A 13,963-nucleotide genomic window follows, 5' to 3' on the forward strand; every position below is an offset into this window, starting at 1 on the left:
TAATAGTGATATTTTGGACCAGCTGATTTTGGAATTTGGGTTTTGGGAATTTGCCAAAATGTAGATAAAATCTATGGCCAAATATGTATTTGCCAAAAAACCCCAAATATATTTTGGCAAAATCTATGGCCAAACAGGTCAGAGAAAGTTGAGAAATTATATTTTATCCCTTTAATATTAGGTGCCCTGTCAAGGAACTTCCTCACCAAGTTTTCAAATTTACGTTGAAAATCTATTGGGTAGCTAGCTCAAAGTCTCCTATTACGTCATTAACCTTTAGGTAGTATACTACTTCCTCCGGTCCATAATAAATGACCTTTTGATTTTTTTTATTTTGATCCAAAATAAGTATTTTTTTTCATATAATCAAGAATGAATTAACTTTAACTTTTTAAATTTGCCCTTATTTACATATCTCAATATGTCAAGTTAACAATATACAAATTTTATTTAAGGGTAATTTAGTCAAAATACTTATTTATTTTGTAGGAGTTAGTATTTTATTAAGGGGTGTGCCAAAAGCAAAAATGTCACTTATTATGAACTGAAGGGAGTAATTTATTTAGTACTTGTATCATCGCAATGAGTAATTTAATATTTACGAATCATGAGCAGTAAATGGTAATTCAGCACAATAAACAAGCAACAATAACAACCCAGTGAGATCCCACAAGTGGGTTCTGGTGAGGGTAATGTGTACGCAGACTTTACCCCTACCTTGGAGGGCAGAGAGGCAGTTTCTGAAAGACCCTCGGCTCGAGAGCAAGAATAGGAATAAGTAAATAATAATAACAAGGACGGGAAAATGATATCAACAATGTAAGGACCGGAGAAAAATAAATGGAAGAAAGTAGTAGCAATAGCAAAAGTAATAGCCACAAGCAGTAACACGACAGGGTACTAGAAAACCGAAGGGAAAGATAGTACTAAAACAACCCTAATACTAATATTCTAAGAGTCGAAGACAATGTACTAGGCAGCTAGCCCTAATAAACCTGGAACAGATCAGAAAACCACATGACCGCCTATTATCCTTCTACCTTAATCTTCGACCTCCACACCCTACTGTCAAGGGACATGTCCTCGGTAAGCTAAAGTCACGCCATGTCCTGTCTGATAACCTCTCCCCAATACTTCTTAGGCCGCCCTCTACCTCTTCTCCTACCTGTCATCGCCAGTCGTTCATACTTCCTCACTGGAGCATTTATGCCTCTCCTTCTCAACATGCCCGAACCATCTAAGCCTCGCTTCACGCATCTTATCTTCCATAGGGGTCACGCCTACTTTCTATCGAATATACTCATTCCTAATCTTGTCTAACCTAATGTTCCCACACATCCATCGAAACATCCTCATTTCGGCTGCGTTCATCTTCTGGATAAGAGAGTTCTTGACTGGCCAGAATTCTGTCTCATACAGCATAGTCGGTCTAACCGCCGCCTTGTAGAACTGACCCTTAAGTTTTGGTGGCACATTCTTGTCACGCAGAACGCCAGATGTTAGCCTCCATTTCATCCACCCCGCTCATATACGGTGTGTGACATCCTCGTCAATCTCCTTGTCCCCTTGGATAACTGACCCGAGATACTTGAAACTTCATCTCTTAGGGATGACATGAATCAAGCCTCACGTCTATACCTGCTCCCTTTGACACTACGCTGAACTTGCACTGTAGATACTCCGTCTTTGCTCTATTCAACTTGAAACCCTTAGATTCTTAAGTTTGTCACCAAACCTCTAACTTTTCATTGACACCGCCTCGCGTCTCTTCAATCAGTACTATGTCATCAACGAATAACATATACTATGGCACCCCCCCTTGAATATGGCGCATCAGTGCATCCATCGCCAAAGTAAATAAGAGGTTGAGCGCAGATCTTTGGTGTAACCCCATCCCAACCAAAAAATGTTCTGAATTCCCTCCCACTATCTTCACCCTAGCCTTAGCTCCATCATACATTTCTTTAATCACTCTAATGTACGTTACAGGAACACCACTAGCCTCCAGGCATCTCCAAAAGACCTCCCGAGGGACCTTATCGTACGCTTTCTCTAGGTCAATAAACAACATATGCAAATCTTTCTTCCTATCCCTATATTGTTCCACCAACCTCCTAATAAGATGGATGGCTTCTGTAGTCAAACGTCTCGGCATGAAATCGAATTGGTTCTCAGAAATAGACATCGTCTTTCTAACCTCGCTTCTACCGCCTTTTCCCACACTTTCATTGTGTGACTAAGCAACTTGATACCCCTATAATTGTTGCAATTTTAGATATCTCGTTTATTCTTATACAACGGGATCATCGTACTCCACCTCAACTCCTCGGGCATCTTCTTCGTCCTAAAAATAGCGTTAAATAACCTAGTTATCCATTCTAATCCAGCCCTACCCGCATACCTCCGGAATTCAACTAGGATCTCATCTGGCCTGGTCGCTCTGCCCCTGCTCATCTTATGCACTGCCCCTATGACCTCCTCGAAACTAAATTGCCTACAGTACCTAAAATCACAATGGCTCTCGGAGTGCTCCAAATTGCCCAACACAATGCTCTTATCCCCCTCTTCATTCAGAGTTCATGGAAGTAAGTCTGTTACCTTCGCTTGATCTGTGCCTCCTCCATTAAAACTCTATCATTCTCGTCTTTGATGCCCTCACTTGGTCCAGATCACGATCCTTCCTATCCTTCACCTTATCCAGACGTAACAAATTTATACCACTGCCTTTGTCCCTCAGTTCTTCATACAAATGAGCAAATGCTGCAGTTTTAGCCTCCGTGACCGCCAACTTAGCCTTCTTATACTCTTCTCTGATGTTCCTCTTCTCATCCTCGTCTGTGCTCTCTACTAACTCATATGCTACTTTCTTGGCTTCTATTTTCCTTTTGACCTCCTCATTCCACCACCAGTCTCCTATGTGGCCTCCAGCGTAGCCTTTAGAGACCCCTAATACCTCTCTCGCAGCCTCCCTAATATAGTTCGCCGTCCTCGTCCACATACTACTCGCGTCCCCACTACTTCTCCAAACCCCTACAACCAACAACTTCTCTTGCAACTCCTAAGCGTTGTCCTTAGTCAGACACCTTATCTTCGGTCAACCACGCCCAACTGTCTTCTTCTTCTTCTTCTTCAGCATGATGTCTAAGTCCATCACCAAAAGCCTATGCTGGATCGTGAGGTTCTCACTCGGAATAACCTTACAATCAGTACACAGATCTTTATCACACCTCCGGAGAAAAAGATAGTCGATTTGCGTCTTGGCCATTGTGCTCTTGAAGGTAACCAAGTGCTCCCCCTTCTTGTGAAAACTCGAGTTTGCTATTACCAAATCAAACCCCTTAGCGAAATCCAACAACGACGTACCTCCTCTATTTCTGACCTCAAAGCCAAAGCCGTCATGCACCTCATAATAGCCCCCAGAAGACCTCCCAATATGACCATTAAAATTCCCTCTTATGAATATCCTTTCAGTGGGCGGAATACCATGCACAACCTCATCCAGACCCACTTGGGGTGCGTAAGTGCTAATAACATTCAAAGTACACCCTCCAACCATTAATTTAATAGCCATCAGCCTATCATTCACTTGTCTAACCTCTACTACTAGCTCCCTGAGATCCTTGTCCACGAAGATGCCCACTCCGCTCCTACCCCTCTTACCTCCTGAGTGCCACAGTTTAACCCCGTCCGCTTCCGGCACCTTAGACCCTACCCACCTAGTCTCTTGGACACAAGCACAATAAGAAATCAAGCATTAATAATAAAAAGTAAGCAACCATAAAAATGTGGAAAAAATTACTTGACATTTCCCTTTTTACCGTAAAACATAATTAGAAATGAAAAAAGATTGACTTGACCAAGTGTATTTGTTTGAACCCGTAATAATATCACGACTCAAAATTCCACCTCGAGGATCATGATGGCACCTAGTCCCTAGGACTAGGTAAGCATAACACATAATGAGATCAACAAATCAAAACACCAATTGAAATATTAATGAAAGTTGAAGAGTATCATGGCATATTCAAAAGTGGAATACAACAGTCCCGTAAATCCCCAAAATCCAGTAATATCGAGTCATAAGCTCTACAGAGAGTAAACAAAAACCTCAAAATACAATATCGTTTGGAAATACGACAAACAGTAACAAATACTAGAAGGTGACTCTAAGGCCTGCGAGCGGAATAACAGGCATACCTTGAAGTCTCCACAGTAACTTGAAGAGATTATCTTACTAACGACCAGCTCGCTCTGAAGTACCTAGATCTGCATAAAAATGTGCAGAAGGGTAGTATGAGTATGCCACAATCGGTAACGCAGTAAATATCAAGACTAATCTCGGCAGAATAGTGACGAGCTTCAAGTCAAGACATTCACTAGACAATAACCTGTATAGAATATCAATATAAAACGAACAACAGAAGCATAGCTAATTAATAGCAACAAGGAATAGGCATGTGATAACACGGAAAAATTAACCAAAACCTATAAAATACAAAGTGAAACCATTTAAGGAAAACCATGACATGTTCAACTCATCAAACCATTCCAACATGGGAATAACATCAAGAATCACTTCGAAATACCACATAACATAAGTCGATCTTGAATCAGCTTCACCTTCTCCAAAGTATCTCGAATCAAATCAGTGCCCAACAACCAATAAAAGAAAATATTATGAATAGAAAACATGGTGCTCTCATTGTTTGATGCTAATGATGGTAATTATTGCTAGCAATTAATCTTTGTATTATTTTCTTTACCTTAAAGAATTTTAGGCTTTTGCTTTTCTGATAAAGTATCTTAAAGAGCTTTAATAAAATAATTATCTACTTGTAGGATGGATCTTATTCGAGAGGATGAGCTAATATATCCGGTCCTAATTGGAAAAGTATGTACCTCTCTGAGACTTTTTGAGCTTGAGCAAGAAATATTTATAATTACTGTAAATAGTATATCTATTTTTAGCTGGACAAATTTTACCATCGGAAGAGTTTTTGTATTTTTCAAAATGCAATGCTATGTGTCAATAACTGAGGCGAAATCTATAAGTTCTGGTTTACCTAAACAATCCTTAATAAAATATCCCGCAGTTTACTAATAAAAGATACACTAAATATAGTTTACAAGCAAACGAATGGGTAAAATCTGATTAAAATAATTGCAGCCATGCACGTCGATTATTTTAAGGAAAAAATAAAGACGAGATGCATTTAATAGTCTAATACTAAGCCTATGGCTCATAAGCACATGTTTTACTGCATACAATAAAAGTTTTACTGTCTAAAGAAGGAGAAAATAATAGTATATTTAATTAAATATTAGATGATATATAAAATTATACTAAAGATAAAAAACTAATAGTGCCTTTCGGAAAGCAAAGATCGGGCATTCTTAGGAATTCTTTTTTAGTTCAAACCCTAACAAAAATCAATCTTAAGCTTTAAAATTCATGCGAAAAACATGTCAAAAATCTAAGTTACTATTGACAATTACTAGAACAACTTTCACAGTAGAGTCGCTTCCATCAATGATCAAACAAATACAAGTTTTAAGTAATCTTTATATGTTGTGATGACATTTTTAACGTAAAATAGATAGTTAAATTATTTATAAAAGTTCATTATCTTTAAACATAAGTTTTACAGTAATTGCTAGGGCTACACGTGTGTGGCACGCGAAATAGAGACTAGTACCAATATATATCCCTCATCTTGATTATAATTTTAAATGCTACGGATACATAGTTGATTTACATTATTTATGTAGTTTTAGATTAAATTGAAATTTTAGATTAATGGGTACAACCAAGATATAGGCATTGGACTTGTAAATTGATTCATAATTTTTTGGGCCACAACCAATCTCTATTTGAAATTTCTTCTATAATGATCCAACTGGTCTTTTTGAGCTCTAGCATGTCGTTCGATGGTTTGAGACCTTAAGTAGCTTCACTTCATGTATTATGACTTGCACATGTAGTCGGATTTGATTTTTGAGAAGTTCGGAGTTGATTTGGAAGATTAATTCTCAATTCGAAAGCTTTAAGTTGGAAGAGTTGACCAAAGTTTAGCTTTTGAGTAAACAACTTTGGAATCGAGATTTAAAGGTTCCTATAGGTTTATAAGGTGACTTTGGACTTGGGCGTATGTTCGGATTGAGTATCGGATGGTCCGGGAGCGAATCAACATTTATTATTGGAAGTTTACATTTTAAAGGTTTAAAATTTGCTAAGTTTGACTTAGAGTGTACTTTAGTGTTATCGGACTCGGATGGTATTTTGGGATCTTCGATAGGTTCACGTTATTGATTGGAACTTGTGTGTGAAGTTGGTCATGATCCAGAATGTTTAAGAGTGATTCAAACACTTAAGTTGTATGCTAGTTAGGTTTAAGAAAATGAGTTGACCATGGTCAAATAATGGACTTAATAAGTTTGGATTCATGATTTAAAAGTTTCAACATATTTTATGATGATTTCAGACTTCTCAGCAAGTTTTGGTTAAATTTCAGTGACCTTTGGATGAGTTTGGATTGGGTCGCGCTCTTGTTTGATGTTTCGGCGTCGTTTTTTTTGCGTAAAGGGTACTATATTGAGAAAAAAATCTTTGATTTATGATTGGATTGAACCAGTAGATCCGTATCATAATTACAGAGCCATATTAGCAAGAATCATTGAATTCCGAGATTGTAAAAAAGAGTTATGCCCTTTTTCATGTTGGAAAAGATTGCTGGTTTCTAATGTGAGCTTTTATTTTTCGCGAACGCGAAGAAGGAATTTTGGGTTGACTGATCAACGCGAAGGTGTCCCGCGAAGGAGATGAACAAAAATCAACTCGGCAGTGTTTTATATCGCGTATTTTAGTATTTTGAGCATATCTTGAGTTTTAGAGCTTCATTTGAGGTAATTTTCACGGTGTTTTTCTCATTTAAACAAGAGGGTAAATATATAATCTTCATGTTGATGTTTTCCCATGATTATTCGTTGATTGTCATTTTTATCCGTATTTAGATTGTAGAAATTGGGGTTTTGAGCCCCAAAGTCGTGAAATGGTAAATCCTTGATTTGAGGGTCAATTCATGGACGAAATTGGATGATTTTCTGGATATGTACTATATAAGTTATATGTAATATTTATTTTTCATAATTTTTGGAATCCGGTCACATTTTCTAATTATTAAATTATGAGTATTGAGGTATATTTTGATCGGTTTGGATGTTGTTTGATTAGTTTCGAATCGTTTGGCATCGGTTTGAGGTGTTAGAGAGGCGTTGGAGCCAATTATCGGATTTCGGAACGAGGTAAGTCTCCTGTATAATTTTGTGAGGGGGAATTTACCCCGTAGGTGTTATATTTATTATGTGCTACATCTTGTGGAGGCTACGCACATATGAGATAATGAGTGTCCATTCGTATGCTAGAATTCCTGATAAGGACTAAGTAGACTTATACTCATGTCATGCTTTAATTGTAATACTTGAGTTATTCTTACATGTTTAAACTTTCACACTTTTTCCTGAAACTAGACTTGCATAAAATATCGAATTACTATTTGAGATATTTGGCGAGCTACCTGATTAGAAGTATAATTTGTACTTTTTTTTAGATTTCTCCCGCGTTATACGAAATTGTCTGAAAGGCTTCTTGAATTTCATAACTCATACATATATTCATGAGTGGGGCCAGTGACCCGTCAAGTTTCACTATTCTTATGGGATCAGGCTGAACGCCTTAACAGTACTATTATGGATTGGGTCGTACAACCCCGATAGTATTATGAGATACATCTATGGTTCGCACCGATCGACCCTCGACAGTGTACACGATTATGGAATCAGGATGAACGCCTCAGCTGGTATCGGGTCGTACACCATAACAAAAAATATGCCATTACTCTTACGGGAACGGGCCACTCGCCTCAGCAGAATCGTGCATAATATTTGATAAGGAGTCAGTTTACCTATGAGTTTTCCTGACTTGAGAAGTGATATTTTTATCTGGTGTTGACCATTATGTATTCTATTCGAGGTTGTAACCGGTCATCGAGGATTTCGTATTTATTCTTCTGTTGAGGAGCTTCTTATGCACATATATTTGTTTCCTTATTTTTACCTGTTATACCTCATTCCTGTCTACTTTTATTATACCTGATTTATTGGACCACTAGTAAGTATCGATGCCGACCCCTCATCACTACTTCTTTGAGGTTAGGCTAGATACTTATTGGGTAAACATTGATTTACGTACTCATACTATACTTCTGCACTAATTGAGCAGGTACTGAGACAGGTTCATTTGGTGGTCATCTTGGCGCATAGGTGCAGCTACTGAGGGAACTTTATAGTGAGCTGCATTCCATTCTACGATCCGCAGCACATAGAATCTCCATCATATTCGTTATTTTATCCTATCTATTTTTTTTATTCTAGAAAGAGGTTGTATTAGTACTGTACTCCCTAGTAGATGCTCATGCTCTTGTGACACCGGGTTTTGTGAAATTTTTAGTGAATGCTCAAAGTTGTACCTAATATTATTATTATCACTTCACTTTATGATTTATTCATACTCGATAATTTAGTAAAGAATAACATATGTTTATATGAGATATGAATTTAATTCTATTTATTTAATGAAATTTCGGTTTAAAAAGTTAAAATGGATAATTATGTTTGGAGGTTCAAGCGTTGGCTTGCCTAACAATATCATTGGGCGCCATCACAACCTATTATGGGATTTGGATCATGACACATTCACTTGTAAAAGTACATCTTGAATTTATCGATTATGTTATGGCTGGAGTCTTACTCATGGATGAAACTTTATGCCTTGTAAAATGATTAGTTTGGAAGTTTTCTTTATTAAAACATCTCTAAATAATTTACTTAACTAATTAAAGTTTAACTTATATTTAGGTTTAAATTAGATGTATTATTAAGTATTTGTAAGTTGCTTTATTTTTATATGTTAATGCAAAAAATATCATTGTTTTGTCTAGCTAGCTTTCTTTTAAAAGGAGTTTGAACTACAACTAAGAATGTCTTGGGATAGATAAAATTCTTTTATCCTTGTGCTTTAAAAATGAAAAAAAAATTCCTTATAAGGCTCACTTCTTACTTAAATAGGTCCTACTACTATTAGAAATTCGGTCAAAATCGACTGCATCGATCGGTTAAAAAATTGACCGAATAACCGATTAAAGTCGGTCGATTTTTCAAATTTTTTTACGAAACGGAGCAACTTTGATCGTTTTTTTGTGCAAAAATGCGAAAAACTATTTTTGCACCCCTCAAAATTTATTTTTCATGAACCCGACTAACTTTGGTGGGTTTTTCATTTAAAATAAATTTAAATTAATATTCAAAAAATCGATCGAAACCGATCGGTTATTTCGGTCGGTCATTTTAAAAAATAAATCGATTTCGGTTGGTAATTTTACTTTTTTAATAAAACTAAACGAAATCGGGCGGTTATTTTGGCGCGAAATGCAATTAAAGAGTATAAATAAAATAATAAAAAATTCTTATATCAAAATGCACCAATGGTCTAGTGGTAGAATACTATCCTGCCATAGTACAGACCCCCGTTTGATTCTCAGATGGTGTAATTTTTTTAATTAGATAATTGAAAATACCGAGTGATTTTGGTAAGTTTTTTCAACAGATTTTTCTTTACTGGTCATTTGTGGAATTTAATTGACCGACCGAAAAATACCGAAGTCGGTTGGTTGGCTCTACCGACAACACGATTACCGACCGCCACGAATCTGTCGGTTTTCGGTCGATTTTGATTGTCGTTTTTTCCGCTTATTTTAGTAGTGTACGCCTTACAAATTTAGATAAATTTGGTCAATATTGTTTAATACCAAATTGTTAAAAAAGTATGACTGTAAAAAAATAATAAAATATTATCCTCACTCAGTTCTTGTCACTAAACCAACTCAATTATACGAAATTCTACAAGATAAAAAATACTGCTAACTTCAGAAGCCAATTATATTTCTGTTTGATCAAAGTACTCGTTCAAAGGACATTGTGATAGAAACAAGGTGAAAATGGTCAAAATAGCCGTGTTCACAGTTCGATGATATCGATTTCGTTAAACCATGACCAAACCGTTAGTTTTTAAAATATTAAAATCAAACCAAACTAAAATAACACAAAAGAAAATAAATAAAGTAAAAAATACATATTTATAATTAGAAAATACAAGAAAAAAATAAAATTTTGAGCTTTTTTTCTTCATTTCGCGTGTTGCACAGTGCAGACATTGCTCGTGCCACATGGGCTTCAAAGGTGGTACTTTTATCATTTTGAACAAGTTTAACGGGTTTAATTTAATAAGACCCATGCAAAGTTAAAAGTGCGTAATGTTAGAAATTACCATCTCTTTTAGAGACTTCTAGTGTGACCCACATATAAGGTAATAAATTATTTACTTTGTCTCCCAAAAGAAATAAAATATCAGATAATATTCTGAGTTATGCTCTTTGATGGAAAGAAATTACCATATATTAGGAGTCCCTATGATAATTATAATTTATGGAGAAATTCATATGGCTAAAGTATTTGCCTAAAAGTCCCTAGCCTACCTATAAATACGTCTGTGACTCCATCAGTCTGGCATCCTACGATAGACACAGGCTAGAAGACTCTTTAGGTTTTCTCTCAAGGTTCTTCCAAGGAATTCCCCACATCACTTGAACAACCATGGTTGAAGGTACGTTCCTATTAATATTCCGCTGCGTTAGTTTTGTGTTTGTATTCGAATTTTTCATCATGTGGTATCAGAGCTTGACTTTAGCCGGTTGTTTAGTGTTTTAAAACGACTCATATTTACTTTGTTTAGTGTTTTAAAACGACTCATATTTACTTTGTTTAGTGTTTTAAAACGACTGTATGATTGATGAGAATTGATAGACCATTAACGAAGTATTTTCGGCAGCACAGTTAAATCTTCTATGTTATAAATTTCTTATTTGACTTATGAATTGATTCTATTGTGTACTGTGTCATAGCTAATGTAGTGTATTTTTAGATTTTCTTGAAGCATTAAACACAATAAAATAGATTATTTAATGATAGAATCTCTGGCTGCTTTAGTGTTTTATGAAGATCTATATGTTATGGAATTCAAAGTTGTTCCTTTCCTTGTAATCATGAAATTACTTGGCTTAATACGTAAATCAAGTATGCATACTTGGAAAGATCTATGTTACTATATAGTTCAAGGCTTCTGTTAAAATATTATATGCCGCTAATTTTATAATATATGGAAGAAACCTACTGTTTGTGTGAATTCTCGACGAATTTTGGTTTCCAAAGTTTACGGTATGACTAATTGAAAGTTCCATGTCTGTTTTGAAAAATTGATGACACTGGAACTTCATTCGATTGGTTCTGTCAATTAAATGACTTTGTTTTCAGTTTTAATAATTGTTAAACCTTTGACCGAATATATCTAATTTTGTCCCTTTGAAGAGAAATCCGAATTTGATAATAACAATGTCGAATGCAGTTTTTAACAAGTCCTGAATTAACTATAATGCATTCTGCATGTTTGGTAGTTCATTATATGACATGGAATCTGTAACTAGTCTTGCTACTTTTTAAGGTGGTTAGTTTAAGTTTTTTTTAAGGGGTGATATAGGCAGCCTGCCTATACTCTGTGTGCCTATTTTGAGATGAATCAACATTTTTATTTAAGTTGGTTATTAAGGTTAATTACTAAGATGTCATTTTTGAGTTTTCTTTTATATGATGTATTTAGGAGTGGCCGCAGCATCTTGAGTACTTAATATAAAAGAAATTGGGTTAATTAATCACATAACGTTTGTGATTAAAGGTTATAATATCTATTTAGTCCAGTTATCTTATTAAAATATTAACCCGATCCTACAAGGAGGTAACCATTTTGGTTAGATTAATTGGAATGAGATAGTAAACCTTTAAGTTAAAATTATCTTATGCCCACAGGTATAGATAATTTTTTTTTATGTATTTTGGTTTACTAGTCTAATCAAGTTGTAAATTCTATGCATGGGTTGCAACCTCTGCTCACATGAAGGTTTAGAATTTACTATAAATCGGTATTTTACGCAATTCACCTTTGATGGATTGTACTTCATATTTTATGTATGTTTATCCTTATTTTGCAGTCTTTATCGCTTTTCCTACCGCTTTTTTTAATGAGAATGATTGAATTCCAATGCTTTCTGGTGACAATTATGCTGAATGGAAGGAGAAGGTCCTTCTCACTTTAGGGTACTCGGATCTGGACCTGGCACTCCGTGTGGATGAACCACCTATCCCCACGGAATCAAGTACTCCAGCTGCTAAGGCTAATTATGAGCGGTGGGAGCGATCTAATCGCTTAAGTTTAATGCTCATAAAAGCCCACATAAGCCAAAGCATTAGGGGTTCTATCCCTAATAGCGATAAGATCAAAGCTTACATGAAAGCAATTGATGAACAATTCGTTAGCTCTAACAAGGCATTGGCCAACACCCTTATGAAGAGGCTCTCAAGTATGACTTTCGACAGAAGTCGTACAGTGCGTGAGCACATTATGGAGATAAGAGACATTGCTGCTAAACTCAAGTCCCCTGAGGTGGATATGTCTGAACCATTTCTTATGCATTTCATTCTCAACTCCCTTCCTGCGGAATATGGTCCGTTCAAGATTTCTTACAACACACATAAGGATAAATTGTCAATCAATGAACTTTTGACTATGTGTGTTCAAGAAGAAGAGAGGTTGAAACATGAGATACCTGAAAGTGTTAATATGGTGACTCTTGGTAAGAGAAATGCAAAGAAGGGCAAAAGTGTTCCCATGAAGAAGAAAAGCACCTTTGACAAAAATGCTTGTCGTTTATGTAAGAAGAAGGGACACTGGAAGAAGGATTGCCTGAAATACAAGAAATGGCTTGAGAAGAAAGGTAATTTTACCTTTGTATGTTATGAATCTAATTTTACTGAAGTTTTTGATAATACATGGTGGATTGATTCTGGTGCTACAATTCACATTGCCAAAATCATGCAGGGCTTTCTAACTCAGAGGAAGCCGATAGGAAGTGAACAATACGTCTATTCTGGCAATAGGACGCATTCACGTGTGGAAGGCGTGGGGACTTATAGGCTCATTTTGAAGGATGGTTTCACTTAGATTTAGAAAATACTTTTTATGTTCCAGAATATTCTAGAAATTTAATTTATCTTTCAAGACTATCAGTTAGTGGATATGATTTGAATTTTCATTATCCTTCTGTGAAACTTTTGAAAGATAATAAAGTTATTAGTTTTGAAAATTTGAATGAAAATTTATATAAACTTGAGCTAGACCCCATATTTGAATGCAATGTTTTAACTTTGCATGACAAAGAAATTGGCACTAAGCGATGTATTATAAACGAGAACTCATCAAGTCTTTGGCACAAGAGATTGGGACACATCTATATTGATAGAGTCAAAAGGTTAATTAATGATGGAGTTCTAAAAGCTCTTGATTTTTCTGACTTTGGGACTTGTATGGACTGCATAAAGGGTAAGCAGACCAACAAATCAACTAAAGGCGCCAAAAGGAGTTCTCAATTACTTGAGATCATACATACATATATATGTGGACCTTTTCCTACCCCTTGCTTGAATGGTGAGATATATTTTATCTCGTTTATTGATAACTATTCAAGATATATGTATCTCTATTTTCTGTTTAACAAATCAGAAGCACTTGATGCTTTTAATGTTTACAAAACAGGAGTAGAGAAACAAACTGGTGCTCAGATAAAAAATGTAAGATCTGATAGGGGTGAAGAATATTATGGTAGGTACATAGATAAGGGACAAGTTAAGGGTCCATTTGCCGAGTTCCTTGAAAGTGAAGGTATAATTGCTCAATATACCATGCCAGGAACACCACAACAAAATAGTGTGGCAGAAAGAAGGAATCGGACATTAATGGACA

The 13,963-nt window shown here is 35.8% G+C and overlaps 3 protein-coding genes across 3 annotated transcripts; all 3 read right to left on the bottom strand.

The window, feature by feature from the left end:
• Window positions 1–1,804: 1,804 nt before the first annotated feature.
• On the bottom strand, window positions 1,805–2,185 carry LOC138868596 (secreted RxLR effector protein 78-like). Its single transcript, XM_070146157.1, has one exon. The coding sequence runs from the start codon at window positions 2,183–2,185 to the stop codon at window positions 1,805–1,807; it is 381 nt and encodes a 126-aa protein (XP_070002258.1).
• Window positions 2,186–2,623: 438 nt separating this feature from the next.
• LOC138868597 (uncharacterized) lies at window positions 2,624–2,998 on the bottom strand. The gene has a single exon (XM_070146159.1). The coding sequence runs from the start codon at window positions 2,996–2,998 to the stop codon at window positions 2,624–2,626; it is 375 nt and encodes a 124-aa protein (XP_070002260.1).
• A 96-nt stretch (window positions 2,999–3,094) lies between these two features.
• Window positions 3,095–3,556, bottom strand: LOC104220027 (uncharacterized). Its single transcript, XM_009770822.2, has one exon. The coding sequence runs from the start codon at window positions 3,554–3,556 to the stop codon at window positions 3,095–3,097; it is 462 nt and encodes a 153-aa protein (XP_009769124.2).
• Between the last annotated feature and the right edge of the window lie 10,407 nt (window positions 3,557–13,963).

Source organism: Nicotiana sylvestris, chromosome 5 (genome assembly GCF_000393655.2).
Source record: "Nicotiana sylvestris chromosome 5, ASM39365v2, whole genome shotgun sequence".
Lineage (NCBI taxonomy): Eukaryota > Viridiplantae > Streptophyta > Magnoliopsida > Solanales > Solanaceae > Nicotiana > Nicotiana sylvestris.